The following is a 19,658-nucleotide window of genomic DNA, read 5'->3' as shown; positions in this document are numbered from 1 at the left end:
CTTCTGGGTTGTCGGCATTCAAAAGCTGCAACGTTTGACTTCCGAAGCGTTCAACAACCGAGGTTGCACTGTACTAAGTACCCCAGAAAGAAAGCACTGCTGAACGCTGTAACTGAAAGCATTGTATACGCTAGGACAATCTGCACCAGAAAGTAGTATTTTACATTTCATTCTCCTTAAAAGTTTAAAACGTAAGAGAACAAGTTACTATCTTCTGCTGGAGTAAAAGTAAATGAATCAGTACTTCACAATAACAGCATGCCTACTTGTTATTCCAAAGCTTTAAAATTCAAAGCACCCAGCACACTACCAGTGCTAAATAAATTGTTGTAAAAGCTGTGAATAGGGTGGCATGTTTAATAACAAACTGCAGGCAATGAGATAGTTAGATCCTGAAAGATTTCTGGCCGAGAAAAGACATTTAAAGACTTTGCATTTCCTCCCCACCCTCTCAAAAGAAAAAGAATCTAAGTGGGGTTTTTTCCATTCTTGAACAAGGAAGGGAAACTTGTGGTCCTCCAGATATTGCTATGCTACAACTTCCATCATCCCTGACCACTAGCCGTGCTAGCTAGGACTACTGGTAATATAGTAATATCTGAAGGGTAATATATTGGTAATATAGTAATATCTGAAGGGCCACAAGCTCCCCATCCCTGAACTAGAATGTAGAGCTCATGGGTGGAACAGACATTTCCCCCCTTATAAATACAAGGAAGTACAGGCTACTTGCTTATATATTCACCAAGCATGTTTATGTGGTGAGCCTCTTTTACTTATAGAAATCCTTTTACTTGTGACCATCCGCATTTTAAATATCAGCACACTTAAATATTCTGGGGAACAACTCAGCCCACTAAAAATAATTTTCCCCCAAGTACATATAGTTGCATCAAGAATAATTACACTCTAGAGCATGTTATCAGTAGGAGATAATTGGTTTCCTTGGGTATAAGCCAAAAAGCTAAGTGCCTTCAAATCCCCAGGAACAATAACCGGCCTTTTGTTGTTCCATTTGGAAGTTCTCACTTGATAGCATTTGGGGTTTGCTTTCAATACACTTTAACTGTGTCTGCAAAGAGTACACAACATCAGGTGAAAAGACCAACATTCTAAAAGCCCTTACTCAGGAGGCAGTCCTGTGAATTTTAGCAGTGTCTTTAGTCTCAAAATTAACCATCAAAATAAAAAGGCTTATAGGAGGAGGAGGAGGAGGAGTGTAACATGGGAATCACTGAAATACCTTTTCAGCAGATCTAAGCCATGGTCCAGTGACCCGAGTCTAAAATGGTTAGTTGGTGGATAACAACGAATTAAGAAATTTGGAGGGCTCTGGTCTTCCTTTTAAGCGATATCTAAACATCTAAGATGAAGCTGAGACTAGAAATAGCTTCTGCTGATGAAAGAAGTTGGCTATACTTAGAAGTGAGAAAGAAAAGATTCTTAACAAAGAGATTAAAAAAATAATAATTTGAAATAATATTTCATTTTTGCATTTGTAGAATTGTACAGGTTGGAAGGCGCCCTGAGGATCCTCTAGTAGTCCAAATCCCTGCATTGCAGGACTAAGCAGCTGTCCCATGCAAGGGTCGAACCTGAAACCTTGGCATTATTAGACTACACATGTGCTTCTTTCAAGAATCCGAGATCAGTGAACATAGAGAAAGACTGTGGCTCAGTGGCAGAACACCTGCTTAGCATGCAGAAGGTCCCAGGTTCAATCCTCAGCATTTCCAGGAAAGGCTGGAACTTGAATCTGTGATGAAAGCTGTAGCTTCAACATGGATGTCCAGGTCTGATGGTTCCTTAGGATCATCAATATATATGAAGATTTGCTGGTAGGGTAGGTGGGGGTGGCAGCTCTCCTTCCTCCACATCTGAGGAGACCTCAGGTTTCAGGTCTGGGCAGGGCCGAACCCTGACATAAACTTGCACACAGTGTTTAAAGCAACAGCACTTTCACAGAGACAGACTGGCAACTATTATTATATCATTGTTAACCGAAATACATACAGAAACAGAAAATAAACCTTTGCAAATAAATTTCGCAATCATGTGTCTGCAAATGTGAGTGCTAAGGGGAAGGCCTCTTCTATTGGTATAGTCAAATCTTGTTTACCTTGGCCCCTTAATATTTTCAGTTTATTCACAAGCTTTTCATAAATAGGGCAGAACTTCTTAAATGGGCGTAGCTTTTTCACAAATAGGCCAGAATTCATCCCCACTCCCCTTCACATTTACACACACACACAATGTATGAAGACCTTTGTGAAGTGACACTTTTTAGAACCTGCTCAGAGGATGCAAGAGCATTTGTCTTAGGACGAAGGGAGGAAAACGGGTTGTTGCTATATTTGGTATTGTACTTCCAGTTATCAGTGCTCTGCAGCCAATTCCCACACAACAATGTCAGAAGCCGAATTTTCACTAACCCAGATAAAGGAAATGCTTCCAGAATCCATCAAACTGACAGCTGGCAACAGGAATGTTCAATGACTTAATAAAGCATGAGGGTGACAGAAATGAAGTCTCACATTGAGCTGGCACCTCCTTGCTGGTTTCAGTTCAGCACATTCCATTGTGCATATTGAGGAGTCCATGTACCACATTCTTATTTTTCTTTTTCCCCAAATAGAAAATAAAATGATTTGCAGAATGCAGAATTCACAGTTTTCATTCCAGTAATTAAGACATCTCAGTCACTTATCTGCATGATCCTGTTGTGATGGCAAGCTTATTTCTAACCTGATTTAAGAGTTTGACATTTATTTTCTGTTCTGGCTTGTTGCCAGACCTCTTTGAGGTGTTCCCTCAAAGATGGAACAGTATACAACTCCTAATGCCTTGCCAGTACAATTTTAGTCATCACTAGTACATTCATAGTAACATTCCTATATACGTCTGACCTGGTTTTATTTTAAAACCCTCTGTTTATATCTGGTTCCATTTTGGACAAAATCTCAGATGCCAGACTACTCCATAGTTTAAGCATATTCTGGACACTCACCTCATAGCTGAAGGAATTAGGTATTTAAAACTTGGGTGGATATTGATTCTGGTCCAAAATATCTTAAGTGAGGTGTAATTCTACCAAACAAAATAACTGGCATCTATATGATTTTGGGCCAATTTCAACGAAACAGTTGGGCTATGTTTCTGGTCTACAGTACTGAGTAGACTATATTTATCTTGAATTGAGAATTTACTCTTAAGTCAGTTAATGATCTTAAGTGCAGATAATCCTAAGGTCACAATTGAGGAAATGGTTAAGAACTCTTGAACACCACAGGCTTAATAAAAATAATCAACATGCCAGTATCTAATCAGAAGAAAGTCCCATTGAGTTCAATGGGATTACTACCAAGTAACTGCAACCTAAGTATGTACTTACCTGCTAGGATGATAGGTTGATACTATATTATAATGGCCTGATTTTATCTCAGTTACAACAAGGTATTATTATCCTCTTGTATGGAATTAAATTCTTAAAGGAATGTTACCCATTCAGAACCCATATAGCAATACTCCTGAGGTCCTCTGCATCACTTCATCACTTACTGAGCACAGCTCTTTCACTTTTACCACCGGTAACCTACCTATAAATGAACACTAGCCTAATTGATCAGCGACCAGCTTCAAGTGATTGAAAACACTTGCTTCATTACAAAAGAAGTTACATTAACATAGCAGATGACACAACACTGACCTTTCATGAGAAATGTGTCGTTCTTTAGTTTTTAGGTGTTAAACACAATTCAAGCATATGATATAAGTAACAAAGATGTAATTACATGCACATGTTTTTTGAGAACTCAACTCTCACTATATTTGAATGGAAGCAAGAGCCAGACAGGCCCTTGCACAGCACACAACTTTTTTTTTGTGGGAAATGAGTGCAAATCCTTAGTCCTAATTGTTAAGGAGAAAAGCTTGGAAGTGAATTAGTGAAATGTGGTTTTTCCCCATAAACCTGTCTCTACTTCTGATAACTCAGAACCATTCAGCTCCATTGCAGGCTTCTAGTGGAGCACTGGCAGAAGTGTTTGAATATTGTAAATGGCTTTTTGGACCTGGTTTAATTTCTATAAAAGTAAAGGAAATATGACCAATGCCGTACGTTTTTCAAGTGAGGGGGGGACTCAGAATTATGACTGTCCCCAAATCCCTTTCAAACTCAATCCTGCCCTGGCAATATAAAGGCCTTGAACAACAACTAGTTTTACAGGAGGAAGACTTTGACCACGGGGGTGAAAGGTAAAAGACTAAGGCTTCTATCTCATCTCCTCAAAATGCCATTTACAGTGGGTCACCTCAGATATTGTTAAGAGACAGTTTGCTAAGATCCTTGCAAGAATTTTGCCAGCTGCAGCTAATAGAGAGATGCCTCGATAGTTTCCGCAATCAGTTCTGTCACCTTTTTAAAAAGAGACTGATAATTTTGGCATCCCTGAAGTCTGTTGGGATCTCTTCTCTCTCCTAGATTTTTTTGATGAGCTTGTGAAGTTGTTGTGTAAGTTCAGTTTCACCCACTTTGAAGACTTCGGCAGGTATCTCATCAGGTCCGCTGGCTGTTTTTCATTTGGTGAATGAGCGACTTGCTGAGCATCAGTCTATTAGTCACCCACAAGTGGGGCATGAAAGAGCATTCGGGACCTTCTGCTGCAAGAACAACCTTCCACCAGCAAGTATACCTCAACCTTCAAAGCACTTCAATGACACAGGCCCTATTGAAGTGGCTTAAATAGAAACGCTAGGATGTGCAGTCAATTAAACATGGCAATGGTTTTAAAGTCAAAGCTGGATTTCTTTTCCCCAATGGAAAAGTATCCCCCAAAAGCATAATGTCGGTGGCTTCTTTAGGAGAACTGTTTTCTACATGCCTGCATGGTATAAGGTCCCTGCCTAGCATGTTTATTTAGAAGCGGAGTCCTCCAAGGTCAATGGAATCACTTCCTCGTACATGTGCTTAGAATTGCAACCTTGATTGATCAAAATATATCCTATTAAAAATTACACCTTGTAAGAAGTTAATGTATTCTGAGCTTCATTCATCCATTCAACTACAAATAGGAACATACCCTAAAATAACAGAACACCTTCCCTTCAGATCTCAAGGAAATAAACAACTATCTGACTTTTATAAGACATCTGAAGGTAGCCTTGTATGGGGAAGATTTTAATGTGTGTGATGTTTTATTGTGTTTGATGTTTTAATTTGTTGGAAGCCACCCAAAGTGGCTGGGGCAACCCAGGCAGCTGGGTGGTATATAAATTTATTATTATTACTATTTCATTGTTTCACGAACACAAGAGGAGGAAACTATACAAGGGCTGGGGAAGGGACATGGCGAAAACCACTCACAGTTTAACTTTTAAACCGTGAAAGCAATGTTGTGAGGGGAAAAATTGTGTGTAGTTTGTGTGTGTAAACAAAAATTGTATGAGAAGAAAACAAATAGGTCAGTAGAAACATCCAAGGATTTAGTCTACATCTTTCTTTTCTTATTAAAATGGGGCTTCTCGCAGGCAGGATAGCATGTGTGTTACTTTCAAAGAGAGCTTGCTGGAACACACAACACAGAACTCATTGCTGGAGGGCTGATAGCTAAACACAACAAGGTTCTTCAGGATTATGGTAACCGAGTGTCATCTGCATTTTTTCAAAGTACAATGGATAGCAGAGGTCATCTCTCAGTGAAAGAAGCTATTACTGCTCCGTGGCATTTGTTCCTGTCTCTTTGGATATGCCTTTAAGATGCAACTCTGGCTCCTTTCATTTCAGACATTTTATCTGAAATAGTAGCTGGCACACTTGCTCTGCTCTATGGCACATTAAGCTTTGTGAGAGGCTCCGAGGCATCCATGCTCGCACACATGCATCTAGAAGTGCTCTGTAGTTAAGCATACTGCCGTTTTCAATCAGGGACTCACAAAACCCATTGTTTAACATGTTTAAACAGTATTTGGGTTAGACATTCTAGCACTGGTAAAGTCACGCCATTTCTCTGCTGGATCAAGTAGTCAAAAAAGTGTTCAAATGTGCCAGAACATTAATCAGGCTTCTGGAATTGCAATTAGGCCCAGGAAGAAGAAGAAAAATAGTATTTAAAAACTGACTACAGCAAGGTTTCCTAAGCTATAACTTCAAGGTAAGGCAGGGTGAGCATCAGGGTGAGAATGCCAGAATTCAAAGGGTTGGATCACATACTCTGGAAACAAAGTTCTGCTTCTGCAACAGGACTTCCTCTCCTACTCCTCTCAAAATCAGCTCCAGGGGATCTCCCAACCCCTTGGAACAAACTTTTGAGGCTGCGCAGGGGGCTGCAGGGGCAATTCCACTTTGCAAACGGAAGTCTGTTGCCCAAATGGAACAGCAGCACCAGGGACAACCCTTCGATTGGCGCCCCAGAGCTGTTAATTTTAAATAATGTAACAGTGTGTCTAATACGCTGTTTAAAGACAAAAACTCACTACCCAAAGCAAGTTGTTTTAAGCCACACCTCTTTGCAAAATGTAGTGGAAAAGTGCTGCAGTGGAGGAACAGGTAGGACCTATTGTCTTCAATCTAATGTAAATAACTAGGGATAAAGCAACAACAACACTCTATCTGTTCAAGCAAAACCCACAGTCACCTGTATTGCTGTAAAACAGTCTTCAATCTTTTCAAAACCAGAGCTCTCATTTAACCCAAACAAGCTCTGGAGACTCGTTTCTTATTCTTTTTAACCATGTACTTGTACTGCAGTAGCAACCCGGCTTAAATCAGGCTGTGGCCCAGTAGCTGGCCCCAATCTACTGGTTTGAAGACCAATGCTTTGGAACATGTTTAAGAAACGAGGAAACCTTCCCACAAGGTAAGCTGGCCATCTGTAGCCTGACAATACACAGGCTGGTACACATTTTTGTCAACGCTGTGCAATCATAGGCAAGGCCAAGAATGGCCCTGGAGTGGTCTAGAGTAGAGGAAAGAAATCTGAGAGGAAATGCTACACATGAATGAGATATCTTTCATATTCCAGGGAGTATGAAAGAGTAGCTCCATTCGCTAAAGTCAACTAACTGTTTATTTCCCTCTGTACACAGCAGAAGGGAGGACATTAAGAATCAGGCAGTTGATTCCCTTTTAGCTTCTCTGCCTCCCTCATTTTTCCCCAAGTCCTCATTGTTAAAAGGCTTTAATTGCTTCTGAAAAAAATAAACAAAGCAAGCCTAACCGGCAAAATCATAGAAGAGATCAACGCATGAGTGAAAAGAAGCCTTTGTGATCACATTCACCTGAAAAACAAGTTTACCCTGTGCACCCTTATCGCATGCATATAATTTCATGCCTAGCTAGGATGGTAATGGTTCTGTGATATGATCTTTTCCTCTTAACCCTAATCTTCATAGCTGGGAATTAGACACTGCTTTGGCTACTCTCTTCCAGACATGGTGTGTGGTTAAAAGTGGCCAAATACCTTCTTTTAACGGGAAAAAAGAAAACTAAGATGGCAATCAATTTACCTTGCAGTCCAATTGAACTCAAAGGGGCTTGCTTCTGAGTAGACAAATACAGGATCACACCAAAGATGGAATGTTTGATCTCACAATAGATCTATTATTTTTATTATTTATTCAGTTTATATATCACCCTTTATTAGAAGATCCCAGGGTGTTTTGCAACATTAGAAAAACTTTACAGAACATCAATGATAAAAACATAATAAAAACCATACTGACACACAGCCTAATAATTATGTAGCCATCATAATAACAGTCCTTTCCTTTCCCTTTCCCACACACTTTCACAAGCCACAGCTTATTTAATAGCCATAGACCCAGGTAAAGAGGAATGTTTTTGCCTAAATACATGTAACGATGGCACCAGGCAAGCCTTTCTGGGGAGAGCATTCCACAGTTAGGGAGCAACCACAGAAAAGGCCCATTCTCTTGTTGCAGATCTTGTGTATTAAATTCAATTCAAACTCATTCAAAAATTCAGAAAACTGGAAAGGATGATCATATACTTCATTCTTTAAAAAATAAAGAAAGGAAAACAGAGGCAGTGTTTTACTCAGAAAACAGGGAACATTGGAGAACATGATTTACGTTGATTAGTTTGCTGCAACATATTGTTTATTTGAACAAAAAAATATTAATGCCAGACACAGGTATTGCTACTGAAGGCTACAAGCTACATTGATAAGATGTACTGATGTAACTAACACACAGGTATGTAAGGCATTTTACTTTACAATCCAGAAACTGAAGGCTTTTAATAATAATTAATAATAATAATAATTTTACAGCTCTTGTAGATGTAATCTGCAAGCTACAGCAGTTTTTCATTCCACCTGAAACTCAAAACATTTTTACTATTTGTTATATAACATGTTACAGCAACATTTTATTTTGTTTTAAAATAGTAAATAGAAAATTGTATAGCTGCCTGAATAATTAATGAAATCTCACAGGTTTTAGTGATTACAAAATGAAACCAAGGAATACATGCCAACACAAAGCTACAAGAACAATATTGGGCTAGCATAATGGGAAAGATAAAAGGATTTCTTTTTTACAAATCAAACATGGAAAATAAAGCACATTCCAAATGGAAGCAGGCCAGAAAATGGAAAGTTCAGGAATGTGTTTTTATTATGAAGAAGAAAAATGGATTTCCTTCCCCCACCCCATTTTTTTGCACCAGAGATTCTTTCCACTTAATTCTAGAAATCGAAGACTACCAGAAAGCAAAAAGGAAGCAACATAAAAGGGGAAATTAAGCCCTTTGTATCTCTCCCCTTCTCTCTCCACTGCATATAATTTAAGGTACTTTGAAATGAAATTCCATGTGCAGAAAAAAGTAGACTCTACAAAAAGAGCAATTTCCCACTACTTCTCTTCTAGCTTTTCCCCCTTAGTATCATTACAACCCTGGATAACTACAATGAATACAGTACAAGAATATTTGTAAAGTCTGATTTCTGACACTGCTCAGTTCATTTTTCAAGTCCTGTTAAAAGTGAAACTTTTTTTGCATGTCCCATTTCCCACATGCGCCTTTTCAATTTAGCCCTACCATATCAAGGGGATAGCCATTCATAATGTCCACTGTTGCTCTGTTTACATGCTACATTTTTATACTATACTCATGTGATTAGACTATGTACTATGCTAACCAGCTCTTGGTTGGCAGAATGCAATGAAACATTACTTTAGTATCTTTATTTTTGCAGTAAGCAATAAAGAAAATATCCATCCTCCTATTCCAATTTAATGAGGATTGGCAACTTTGAAAGCGGGCTCAAAAATTTTACCAGATAAACAATGCTGTTGCAATAGCAATATTACCAACAATCTTACTGCTTTATTGTTTTTGTAAACCGCTTTGAGGTTTTTCTACAATTAAGCGGTTTATAAATTTTATGAAGTAAAGGAATAAATAAAAGAAAACACTGGCTAAACAGCAGCTTGATTCTTTTGAGGGCTCCATCACTTTTTAATACAGAAGCTGTATCACTTAAATGCAGAAAGTCCAAATCTCTAAAGAACCAAGGCATACTTATAAAGTCATTTTTGTATTATCCAAACAGACAAATATTAGCTTTATAAGAAAGCAGGCCTCAAATCTAATCCCATCTTCTGTATAGATGTTTGATCAGCTGCATCCCCAGAAGATCAGTATGAATGGGGATGGCTGGACTGAGAGCAAGTGGCCGGCCTGCAAGCACCAATGCCAGAGATGTTGAAGGATTTCAGGGATGAGAGAAAAAGCTCCCTCTCTTCCTTATAGCAGCCTCTCACTGTGGGTGTACATACAAGCACCCTTCCCACATTAATGTGTGAAAGGGGAACAGGATTGTTCCTGCTGGCCACATACCCAGCAAGCCCATTAGGTACCCCTCCTGTAGCTGCCACAAATACGGTGTCCGTGAGAAAGAACCACACACATGTATATAGATAAGGCTCTTCCTTTAAACTGGGAACGCTGACTGGTCCAGGGTAGAGAAGCTGTGCAAACGCCTGTCCTTTTCTCACCAGTGCTAAATGTTGCTAAATGCTGCCAAGGGTGCATGGCTAAGCAGGGATACATCAACAGATGTGGCCAGCGGACAGAATCCACTTCCCATAAACACATACAGTAAACAAATGAGGAAGGGTGCTTGCATGTATACCCACAGCAAGAAGATGCTGTAAGGTAGAGGGGTTCTTTCCTCCCTCGAGTATCTCTGGCTTTCTTCCTGCCCAAACAGAAGCAAGGTGAGAAACATTTCATTCAAGGGTTTAGAGGCAATAAATAAAGTAGAACAGGACATTTCTGACACTGCCACACTAAACTTTATTGCTGCAAATTTCAGACAACATAGTCATCCCATAGAGTTAGCCAGTACACATCAAAATGAAAAACAATGGGCCTTTATTGCCACATTCAAAAGCATATATCTTTTTTTTTTCAAACTAAACAGCAAGATAGCAGCAGATAGTTGCCTTTGAACTGCCCACCAACTTCAAATTCTCATGGACTTCGGCTAAGGCCTTGCAATCTCAAAACAAACATCACCACACACATAAGAACTGCTGAAGTGTTCACCAGAGGCCCAGAGCTGAGCAATGACTTCGCTAGGTCCATGAGCATCTTCAAAGTGACACAAACCACCAAAACCCCAAACAACTGGCCTAGAAAGCATAAGATAATATGCCAGAGCTTAGGGACAATGCTTTTATCTCAACACAATGAAAAAACAACAGCACAAAGCAAAAAAGAAACATGAGCACAATTTGCTACAAATGCTTCAGAAAGTCCCACACAGGCCATGGGATGCATCCTGTTCCCTCCAAGCCTGTTCAAATTCAGCAATGAAAACAAGCTTAGTTCGACTTATACCCTCTAATTCAAAGAAGAAGCTCTACTGTAGCGATTTTAAAACTCTTGCTATATTGCAGACAACTGTGCTGATATGGTTGATTGCCACACATTGCCACATTAGCTTATAGCCCCTGCATAGGACAGGTGAAAAGGTAAGAAAAGGGATGGGTGGGAGGTTTGTTAGGTATTGATAGAGTTGTGAAAATTCCATCTCATTGAGCTGTCAGAGCTGTCCTTTTCATTTCTAACACCTAGCCTACTACTTAACCATTCTTTCCCTTTCTTTATTCCTTGGGTAGCACAGCTGGGTCTGGGGTGAGGAACCTTTGCCCTTCCAGATGTTGTTGGCTACAACTCCCTTGATCACTCACCACTGGTCATGCTGGCCAAGAATGATTGGAGCTAGAGTCTAGCAATATCAACAGGGCCAAGGTTTTGCATCCCTTCCCTATTGAAATGTGAAATATTTGCATTTCTCAACATATGCAGAAATTCCTTAGTAAATTAAAAGTTTTAATGCTCCGACACTGGTATTAGATCACATCAGTACAAGCACAAACTCATCTCTTTGGTCTGTCTTATTTCTCTGAGACTAATACTGTGGCATTTCTCCTGTAAAAAAAATTCTACATGGCTGTGTATTGTCCACATTCTTACCAATATTGGGATGCTTCAAAAGGCGACAGATTCTAGCTTCTCTTTCCAATTTCTGGTGATCTGCAGAAAATAATAATAATAAAAAATAGATTAATAATTTTAGCAGGAATAACCATGTCTTTTATTTAGCGTGAGAATAAAACAAGAACTGATGCAAAGTGAAACATGATCATGGAATGTACATAGTGCCCTTTGCATATTTGAAATTCCTATAAATACTGTATTCTAACCATCTGCCATGGTGACTTAGAAAGATCTACTTAATTCACAACTTTCTTTAAGCAGAATAAACTTAGCTATTCTGCCAGGGTGCTGTCTCTAAACTCTAGATTAAGCGTCGATCCACACTATACATCAAAAGCAGTATTAAACAACTTTAAACAGTCCTGGCTTCCCCCAAAGAACTGTAGTTTTTAAGGGTGCTGACAGATGTTACGAGACACTTGTATTCCCTGCATAGAGCCATGGTTTTCAGAGTTCCCTTGTAAGAGGGATTGACTGTTAAAACGTCTTTAGAAACTGTAGCTCTGTGAGGGGAACAGGAGTCTCCTAACAACTCTCAGCACCCCACAAAAATAGGATTCATTGGGTAGAAATCATGACTGTTCAAAAAGTGGTATAATAGTGTTTAAATATATAGTGCAGATGGAGCCAAGGCTTAGTATAGTGGACAAGAGAATGAGCTAGGAGATTCCCATTTCAAATCTTCTTAGGTATTTACTGTGTGACTTTTGACAAGACATTGGCCCAATTCAGATGTCATGGCTATTGGCTACATCGTGGTTTGTTTATCAGGGCTATGTGTCAGTCTTCCACACTATCTCCTCCCCTTGCAGTTCAGCATTATTTTACCCACACTGAAGGGGATGGATGGGATTGCAGACCTGAGATACCAGCTCTGCAAAGTAATCCAACTTGTTAAACCAATTTTGCTGGGGGTAAAGGTGGGGTTAGAATAGTGCATGGCAACTCTTCTGAAATGGGGAGCCTTCTGTCCTCATGGAGGCTCCCTAAGCATTATAAAACACTGGTTTCCCAGGGTTCAAACATTCTTATTTTCCAGGGATCTACAGCTTTCAGTTTCAGAAGATCTGCCTCTATCTTGTGGAGGGCAATGAGAATAGTGAAGGGAGGGTGGAGCTAGGAAGCTCATCTCCGCTGCTCCCCGTTGCGTGTTTCTGTCATAGAAATCTAGAACCTTTAGTGTGAATTACTTCGGCACCCACTCACTGCTCCTATCCAAGTTTCTTTCAGCGTCACTTTGTATACAGCAGAATTTATAGGAACTCTTAATGTGTCCAGACATGCATAACACTTGCAGGGAGGGGAAGAGTTTTAGGAGTGACTTATACCAAGTTTCTGTATGACATGATCTGTTTGATGGCCTAGAATTGTTTTGCTAAGAACTTCCAAGTTAAAGTACAGTGGTACCTCGGGTTAAGAACTTAATTCGTTCTGGAGGTCCATTCTTAACCTGAAAAGGCACCACTTTAGCTAATGGGGCCTCCTGCTGCTGCCGGAGCACAATTTCTGTTCTCATCCTGAAGCAAAGTTCTTAACCCGAGGTACTATTTCTGGATTAGCAGAGTCTGTAACCTGAAGCGTATGTAACCCGAGGTACAACTGTACATAAATCCTCTTGAGGTGGGAGGTAAGGGGGTGGGGGGACTTGTAAGTGGCAAGCCACTATGGGTTCCTGAAATCAAGCCAGCTTGGAGTGCAGCCAAGCCAAGTATATTATAACTAGCAAAACAAAGGCATCAAAGAGTGCTGCAATTACTTGTGATGGAGCAAATAATTTACAAGTGAATTATTTTCTGAACTTTAGCCTAATTTTTTGCTTGTCTGAGAATAGCTCATGATTTCCTCTGAGTCATCTGTTATTAAGCAATCACACTGCAACTTCCAAGATTTATTCAGCGGGGCACGGCAAATGGTACTTTAGGTCAAGTTGCCAGAGGTATGGCAAACCAGGAAATGCAATCAGGTTGGCATTTCTGCAACTTCTACAACTTCTCATGGCCAAGCTAACAGTTAAAAGGAATTCTGTGGTTTGTTTCTCCCTGTTTGCACTTTCTTTTAAAGCAAAAGTAGTCTGAGCCAGAGGGTGGCCAGACTTCTGGGATCTACTTGCTTTAGTTTTTTGTTTTTTATCTAGTCTAGACCCTCAAGTTTCACCAACTAGAGTCAAATGCAAGAGAGTGGCTTGTAGGGCTGGTGTAAAAAAGGAACAGAATGCCTGTGAGGCACATATCCCAGACCAAATACTTGCTTTCAGTATCAGAACTGGCTTTGCAATCGTTTCACACAAAAATACACTCGTTTTCTGCAAATTACAAAAAAGGGGGGGGGAGTCTTTTTGTAATTTGCAACTGGAAGCCAAAAATACTTGCAGATCTATTTCAAATTGCCCAGAGATCTACCAGTGGACTCCAATTTACCTTCTGCTCTCCTCTGGTCTAGACAGGTTATAAGCCTGAGTGGAAGAAGGGTGGGAGTCCAGTAGTTGCTCGACCCTTTTCCTTATTTATTTCAAGAACCCTTCCTTGCCAGATGGTTTCACTTTATTTATCAGTTTTCCATCAGCAGGGCAGTTTGGCTGGATTTGCACATGAGCTCATCAATACTGGGACAGCTTGACCCGCCCGGCAAGAGGGTTGTATGAGTTTAATGTCCTTGATTATTTGTCTTGTTGCTTGCTATGCCATCTTGTACTGTGTGTGCACGATCAAGTCCCCATGGGGGTCGTTTAACCGGCCCATGGACCCCTGCTGACTGCTTGGGGACCCTTGCCGCCTGCTCAGTTGGCTCCCATGGGCTGCACTAAACCAGCACGGAGCAGAGCAGGGACTGCCTTCTGCGACGCTGGCTGGCTTCCCATTGGCTGCAAGAAGCTCCTTCAGCCAATGGGAAGCTGCGCACGCCTCCTCCGCGCTAGAAGGAGCGCTGGAAATAACGTTTGTGCATGCGTGTGCATGCACACACTCCAGCCTACCGCGGTGTCTGTGAAACCGTGAACCAGCCCAAGCCACAAAAACTTTGCCAACCCCTGCTCCAGACACACAGAACATGCATGACAAGAAGAAAACTCTAGGTTTCTCCTGTAATGTGCCAGCTTGTTTTTTTAAAAGGTGAGGAGCGTCCAAATTGCATCCCTACCTTCACCTAGTACAGGGGTCTGCAACCTTTAAGACAAAAAGAGCCACTTGGACCTGTTTCCGAAGGGAAAAAAAACTGGGAGCCGCAAAACCATTGCAACATTTAAAGCATGCGCGCTGCTGCCCTCCGATCTGACAGCAGGTGGGAAGGTGACGTCGGGACGGTACATGACTAACGCACGCACCGCCCCCATGCGACGTCACAGCCAGTACAGCGCCCGCCACAGTGGGGAGTGTCGGGGCGCACAATGCGCCTCCTCCCCTCGCTAGTATCCGCCCCGGAGCCGCAGCAAAGGTGTAAAAGAGCCACATGCGGCTCCGGAGCCGCGGGTAGCAGACCCCTGACCTAGTACCATCCAACAACAGATACATCGTGTTAAGTCTTGTGCTTGTCTGTTTCATGTCTAAGAGCAGCCCCTCCCCCTCCCCCAGGACACAAGAGCCCTATCAGGCCCAAGGCACATCTAGAGCAGGATCCTGTTCTCACAGTGGCCAACCAGATGTCTATAGGAAGCCCACAAGGAGGACCGCACTCTTCTGTCCAAGTCCCCCAGAATAATAATAATAATAATAATAATAATAATAATAATAATTTATTATTTGTACCCCGCCCATCTGGCTGGGTTTCCCCAGCCACTCTGGGCGGCTTCCATAGAAAACCAAAAATACACTAAAATATCATAGATTAAAAACTTCCCTGAACAGGGCTGCCTTAAGATGTCTTCTGAATGTCAGGTAGTTATTTATCGCTTTGACATCCGATGGGAGGGCGTTCCACAGGGCAGGCGCCACTACCGAGAAGGCCCTCTGCCTGGTTCCCTGTAGCTTTGCTTCTCGCAATGAGGGAACCGCCAGAAGGCCCTCGGCGCTGGACCTCAGCATCCGGGCAGAACGATGGGGGTGGAGACGCTCCTTCAGGTATACTGGGCCGAGGCCGTTTAGGGCTTTAAAGGTCAACACCAGCACTTTGAATTGTGCTCGGAAACGTACTGGGAGCCAATGTAGGTCTTTCAAGACCGGTGTTATGTGGTCTCGGCGGCCGCCCCCAGTCACCAGTCTAGCTGCCGCATTCTGGATTAGTTGTAGTTTCCGAGTCACCTTCAAAGGTAGCCCCACGTAGAGCGCATTGCAGTAGTCCAAGCGGGAGATAACCAGAGCATGCACCACTCTGGCGAGACAGTCCGCGGGCAGGTAGTACCAGAAACTGATACTGGAGAGGATACAAAGCTACATTGACTAGGAGCCATAGATTACCTTATCCTTCTTGTCAATTGTTGCAATCAGGTTATCAAAAGCACTAAACAGAAAGAGTCTTATATGGAGTTAAGCTGAACGGTACTTTGGTTTATAATCCACCAGACATAAAGTATGCACTAGATCTGAATGTTAAGATTACTGTAAATTGCTCCCATGTATGCATATTTCAAGGCAATGCAAATACTTAAAAGAGAAAAGTTGGTAAGTGGTTGGAGAGGATCACACAATAACATTGTCTTTGATCAATGAACTATTTTTTTCCCTTGAAAGGTCTGAGACTTCTATGATATATTACCTTCATCTTTCATTTTCATTCAGAACAATCGAAAACACTCCATTCAAGGAGCAGCCACATTATAAGCAACAGATTCCATTTTAAATGTGTAGTCTAGCATCAAGGATTGCTTCAGGAATTCTCAAGAGCTTGCAGGTATCCAGTTAATTTTTCTACTTTCCTTTTCCCCTTTCAACAATGTGTGCGGGCACAGAGAGATTGAGAGTTCACAAACTGCTTTTGAAACTGCCCTTGCTTTCAGATGAGGTTTACCCATGGATGGAAATCCAAATTCCCATGTAATTGTCTGTGTGGCTCTATGGGTCTGGGCAAAACACTGTAACAAATGTTTATCAAATAATGTGAAAACATTAACAGATGAAACATGGATGAGGCTGCAGAAATATCCACAGATGTTTTTGCTCCTCTGCAAAGTTTCTCTAAAAGCTATCCAACTGTGGGAGGACATCAGTAGCAAAACTGTTAAGATTCAGAGGCTTGTGCGGCACCTTCCTTTACTGATTACACTGAACTCTGTACAAGAAATCAATGCTAGATATAAAAATCAGGGATTTGATTTTCAAGGCTCCAAAGCCCACAATGCAGCAACTGTCACCAAATCCAACTGCCCTAATTTTCTCTTTTGGAGAGGATGATACTTCTGACATTTCACAGTGCAGCCAATTTTAGACTTTGATTATTAGAGAATTCAAAAGCAGCTTGGCTAGTCACACCACAGCCGGCAGTTCTCAAGGCTTTCTGTCCAGAACGCTGGATGCCCCAATTGCTTCAAGCGGAAAGAACAGAACCCCATCAATCCAACCTTCTACAAGGCCAAGGCTGGAGAACACTGGCTCCTGGACTTTACACAAATAATGCATTTTCTCAAACCAAATGCTTTAGTAAACATCACCTTCTCCTAGGGAAACGTTTGAAATTGTCTTCCTTTATTTATTCCTTATTTGGAGGGGTGGGTGAGGTGGGGGGTGGCGGCGAAAAAGTAAGCCACTGTTCTAACATAATCAAGCACAACTGACATTAATAAAGTGTTTTTCCTCCTCAGCGGAGACCAATCTTCTTAATGTATCCTGTTTTCAAGTACTTGTCAGGTAGCCATTATTGCCAGGACAACTTCCCATAGATACAACAAAGCACAATGGATGCTTGTATCCAATAATCGGATGCCACAACAAGAGCCAAATTTTCTCTAACGGGCCACTGGGTGAAAGTAACAACAGCTCCCAAATTAGGGCACACAGCATGCCTCAAGTTATTTTTGTGGATGGACACTGCATCAGAACTTCTATTCAATCAGGCTTTGAAAAAATAAGGCTAAGAAAAGCAAACTCAATTGATCTGAGGTGCTCTGTGATCACTGACTAGATTGGGGAGGGTGGCATCTACTGATTTTAACTATTTACCTTACAGGCATTAAGAGGTTTTTTGTTTGTTTTGAAAGGAAGGAAGGAAGGAAGGAAGGAAGGAAGGAAGGAAGGAAGGAAGGAAGGAAAATTTGCACTAATCTGCCAAAAGATCCCAACACAGGAATGTACAAAGGACATACTTATCAGCCACTGAGTACTTTCCTAGCGCTCAGTCTCATTTTTCTATACCTCTATTCAGCCATTATTACTCCATTCTCAACCAGCAGGACACATTAATCTAACAAATTATGGGATGGCAGGCTATACGAAAAGAAGGTGGGCACAAATAGATATCATCACATCCAGTGCTCAAAAGGGCTTAGAAATCATCACTGACAAAGTAGGCCTTTGTCTTTATCCAAATTTAATTACAGGGAAATGAGGCATATGGAGCCATGGCTCAAAGCAAGTCATTCTGCCAGGAATTTAAAACCAGATCTTCCAGGTTAGTATCTGCAAGTAACTATCAAATACTTAGTAGCAAAAGTCCATTGTCAAGACTTTATAATGAGCAGTAATTAGTATGAGTGCATGTGCTGAGAATCTATAATGATGTAGCATTCTGCAGCAAACGTTACTCCAGTCAACAGTGTGATGCAACAGCAAAAAAAGCTAATGCTCTTTTGGGCTGTATCAACAGAAGTATAGTGTACAGATCAAGGGAAGTAACAGTACTACTCTATTCTGTCTTACTCAGACAGCAACTGGAGTACTATGTCCAGTTCTGGGCCCCACAATTTAAGAAGGATATGGACAAGCTGTTACATGTGCAGAAGAGGGTGACCATGATGATCAAAGGTCTGGAAACCAAGCCTTATGAGGATCAGTTGAAGGAGCTGGGTATGTTTAGCCAGGATAGGAGGAGACTGAGAAGATATATGACAGCCATCTTCAAATATCTAAAAGGCTGTCACATGGAGGAAGATTGTTTTCTTGTGCTCCAGAGGGTAGGTCCTAAACCAATGGCTTCAAGTTACAAGAAAGGAGATTCCGAACTTTCTGGCAGTAAGAGCTGTTTGACAGTGGAACGGACTCCATCGGAAGGTGGTGGGTTCACCTTCATTTGAGGTTTTTTGCAGAGGTTGGCTGGCCCTCTGTCATGGATGCTTTAGTTGACATTCCTGCAAAGCAGGGGAAGGTCCCTTCTACAATTCTACGATTCTAAGATGGCCACTCCATATTCACAAGCTGCAATGCGCAACAGCCAGTCCATAGGCCACAAGTGAAATAGCTGGGGATTCCATAAACCCTGTCACCTCTCCTGCTGAGCCATTGGTCCATCTACTTCAGTGCTGTCTTACTGTGACAATATAGAAGCAATCACAGTTTTTAATTTCCCAGTCCTACGTGGAAATGGTGGAAACTGAACCCGATACTCAACCACTGAGCTACGGCCCTTCCCTTCAGAAGGCAGGGAATGTTGCAGCACAGACCTTGTTGACTCTTTTGGTTGGATTGTTCAATCCCTCCCTCCCCTGCATACACCCCCACACCCACCCACACCCCTTTCAGCACAGGAATGTAGGAGCAAAGAGATGTCTCTATCAGTGTCTGCTGAGTAGAAGAGTCAATAGCAGTCTTCAGTTTAATACTAAATGTCCAGGTAACTTGAATTCTAATATACCGTATTTTTCACCCTATAGGACGCACTTTTCCCCCTCCAAAAATGAAGGGGAAATGTGTGTGTGTACTATTGGGCGAATGCAGGCTTTTGCTGAAACCTGGAGAGTGAAAGGAAGCCTGGAGAGCGAGAGGGGAGTTCCCTCCGGGCTCCCAAGGCTTGCAGACAGCAGCCTGCAGCCCGAAACCCGGGGAGCGTACCCCGGGCTTCGGGCAGCTCTCCGCAAGCCTTGGGAGCCCAGCGCGACTTCCCGCGCTATAGCGCCGCGCTCCCCGGGCTTCAGATAGCAGCAAGCTCTGGGAGCGATGGCGAGGTTGAGCTCGGGCTTCCCCCGCCCCCAGCCCCACAAGCTCTGAGAGCGATGGCGAGGTTGCGCAACCTTGCCTTCGCTCATGGACCCCCAGCCCCAAAGCTAAAAACG

General features: G+C 41.8%; 1 protein-coding gene across 13 annotated transcripts in view; it reads right to left on the bottom strand.

Annotated features, from left to right (window-relative positions):
• The window catches only part of CAMK2D (calcium/calmodulin dependent protein kinase II delta), a gene marked incomplete at its 3' end in the record, with an annotated part of 142,814 nt that overhangs the window by 73,139 nt on the left and 50,017 nt on the right, over window positions 1–19,658 (bottom strand). For all 13 annotated transcript variants that reach the window (XM_083571469.1, XM_083571471.1, XM_083571462.1 and 10 more), the window contains one exon: window positions 11,504–11,563. In XM_083571469.1, coding sequence (XP_083427595.1) covers window positions 11,504–11,563 — 60 coding nt within the window. The remainder of the gene's footprint in view (window positions 1–11,503; window positions 11,564–19,658) is intronic.

Source organism: Podarcis filfolensis (assembly GCF_964270895.1).
Source record: "Podarcis filfolensis genome assembly, chromosome: 9".
In the NCBI taxonomy this organism is placed as follows: domain Eukaryota; kingdom Metazoa; phylum Chordata; class Lepidosauria; order Squamata; family Lacertidae; genus Podarcis; species Podarcis filfolensis.
The sequence above is the reverse complement of the archived record's forward strand: the minus strand, read 5'-3'. Positions and strand labels throughout refer to the sequence as shown.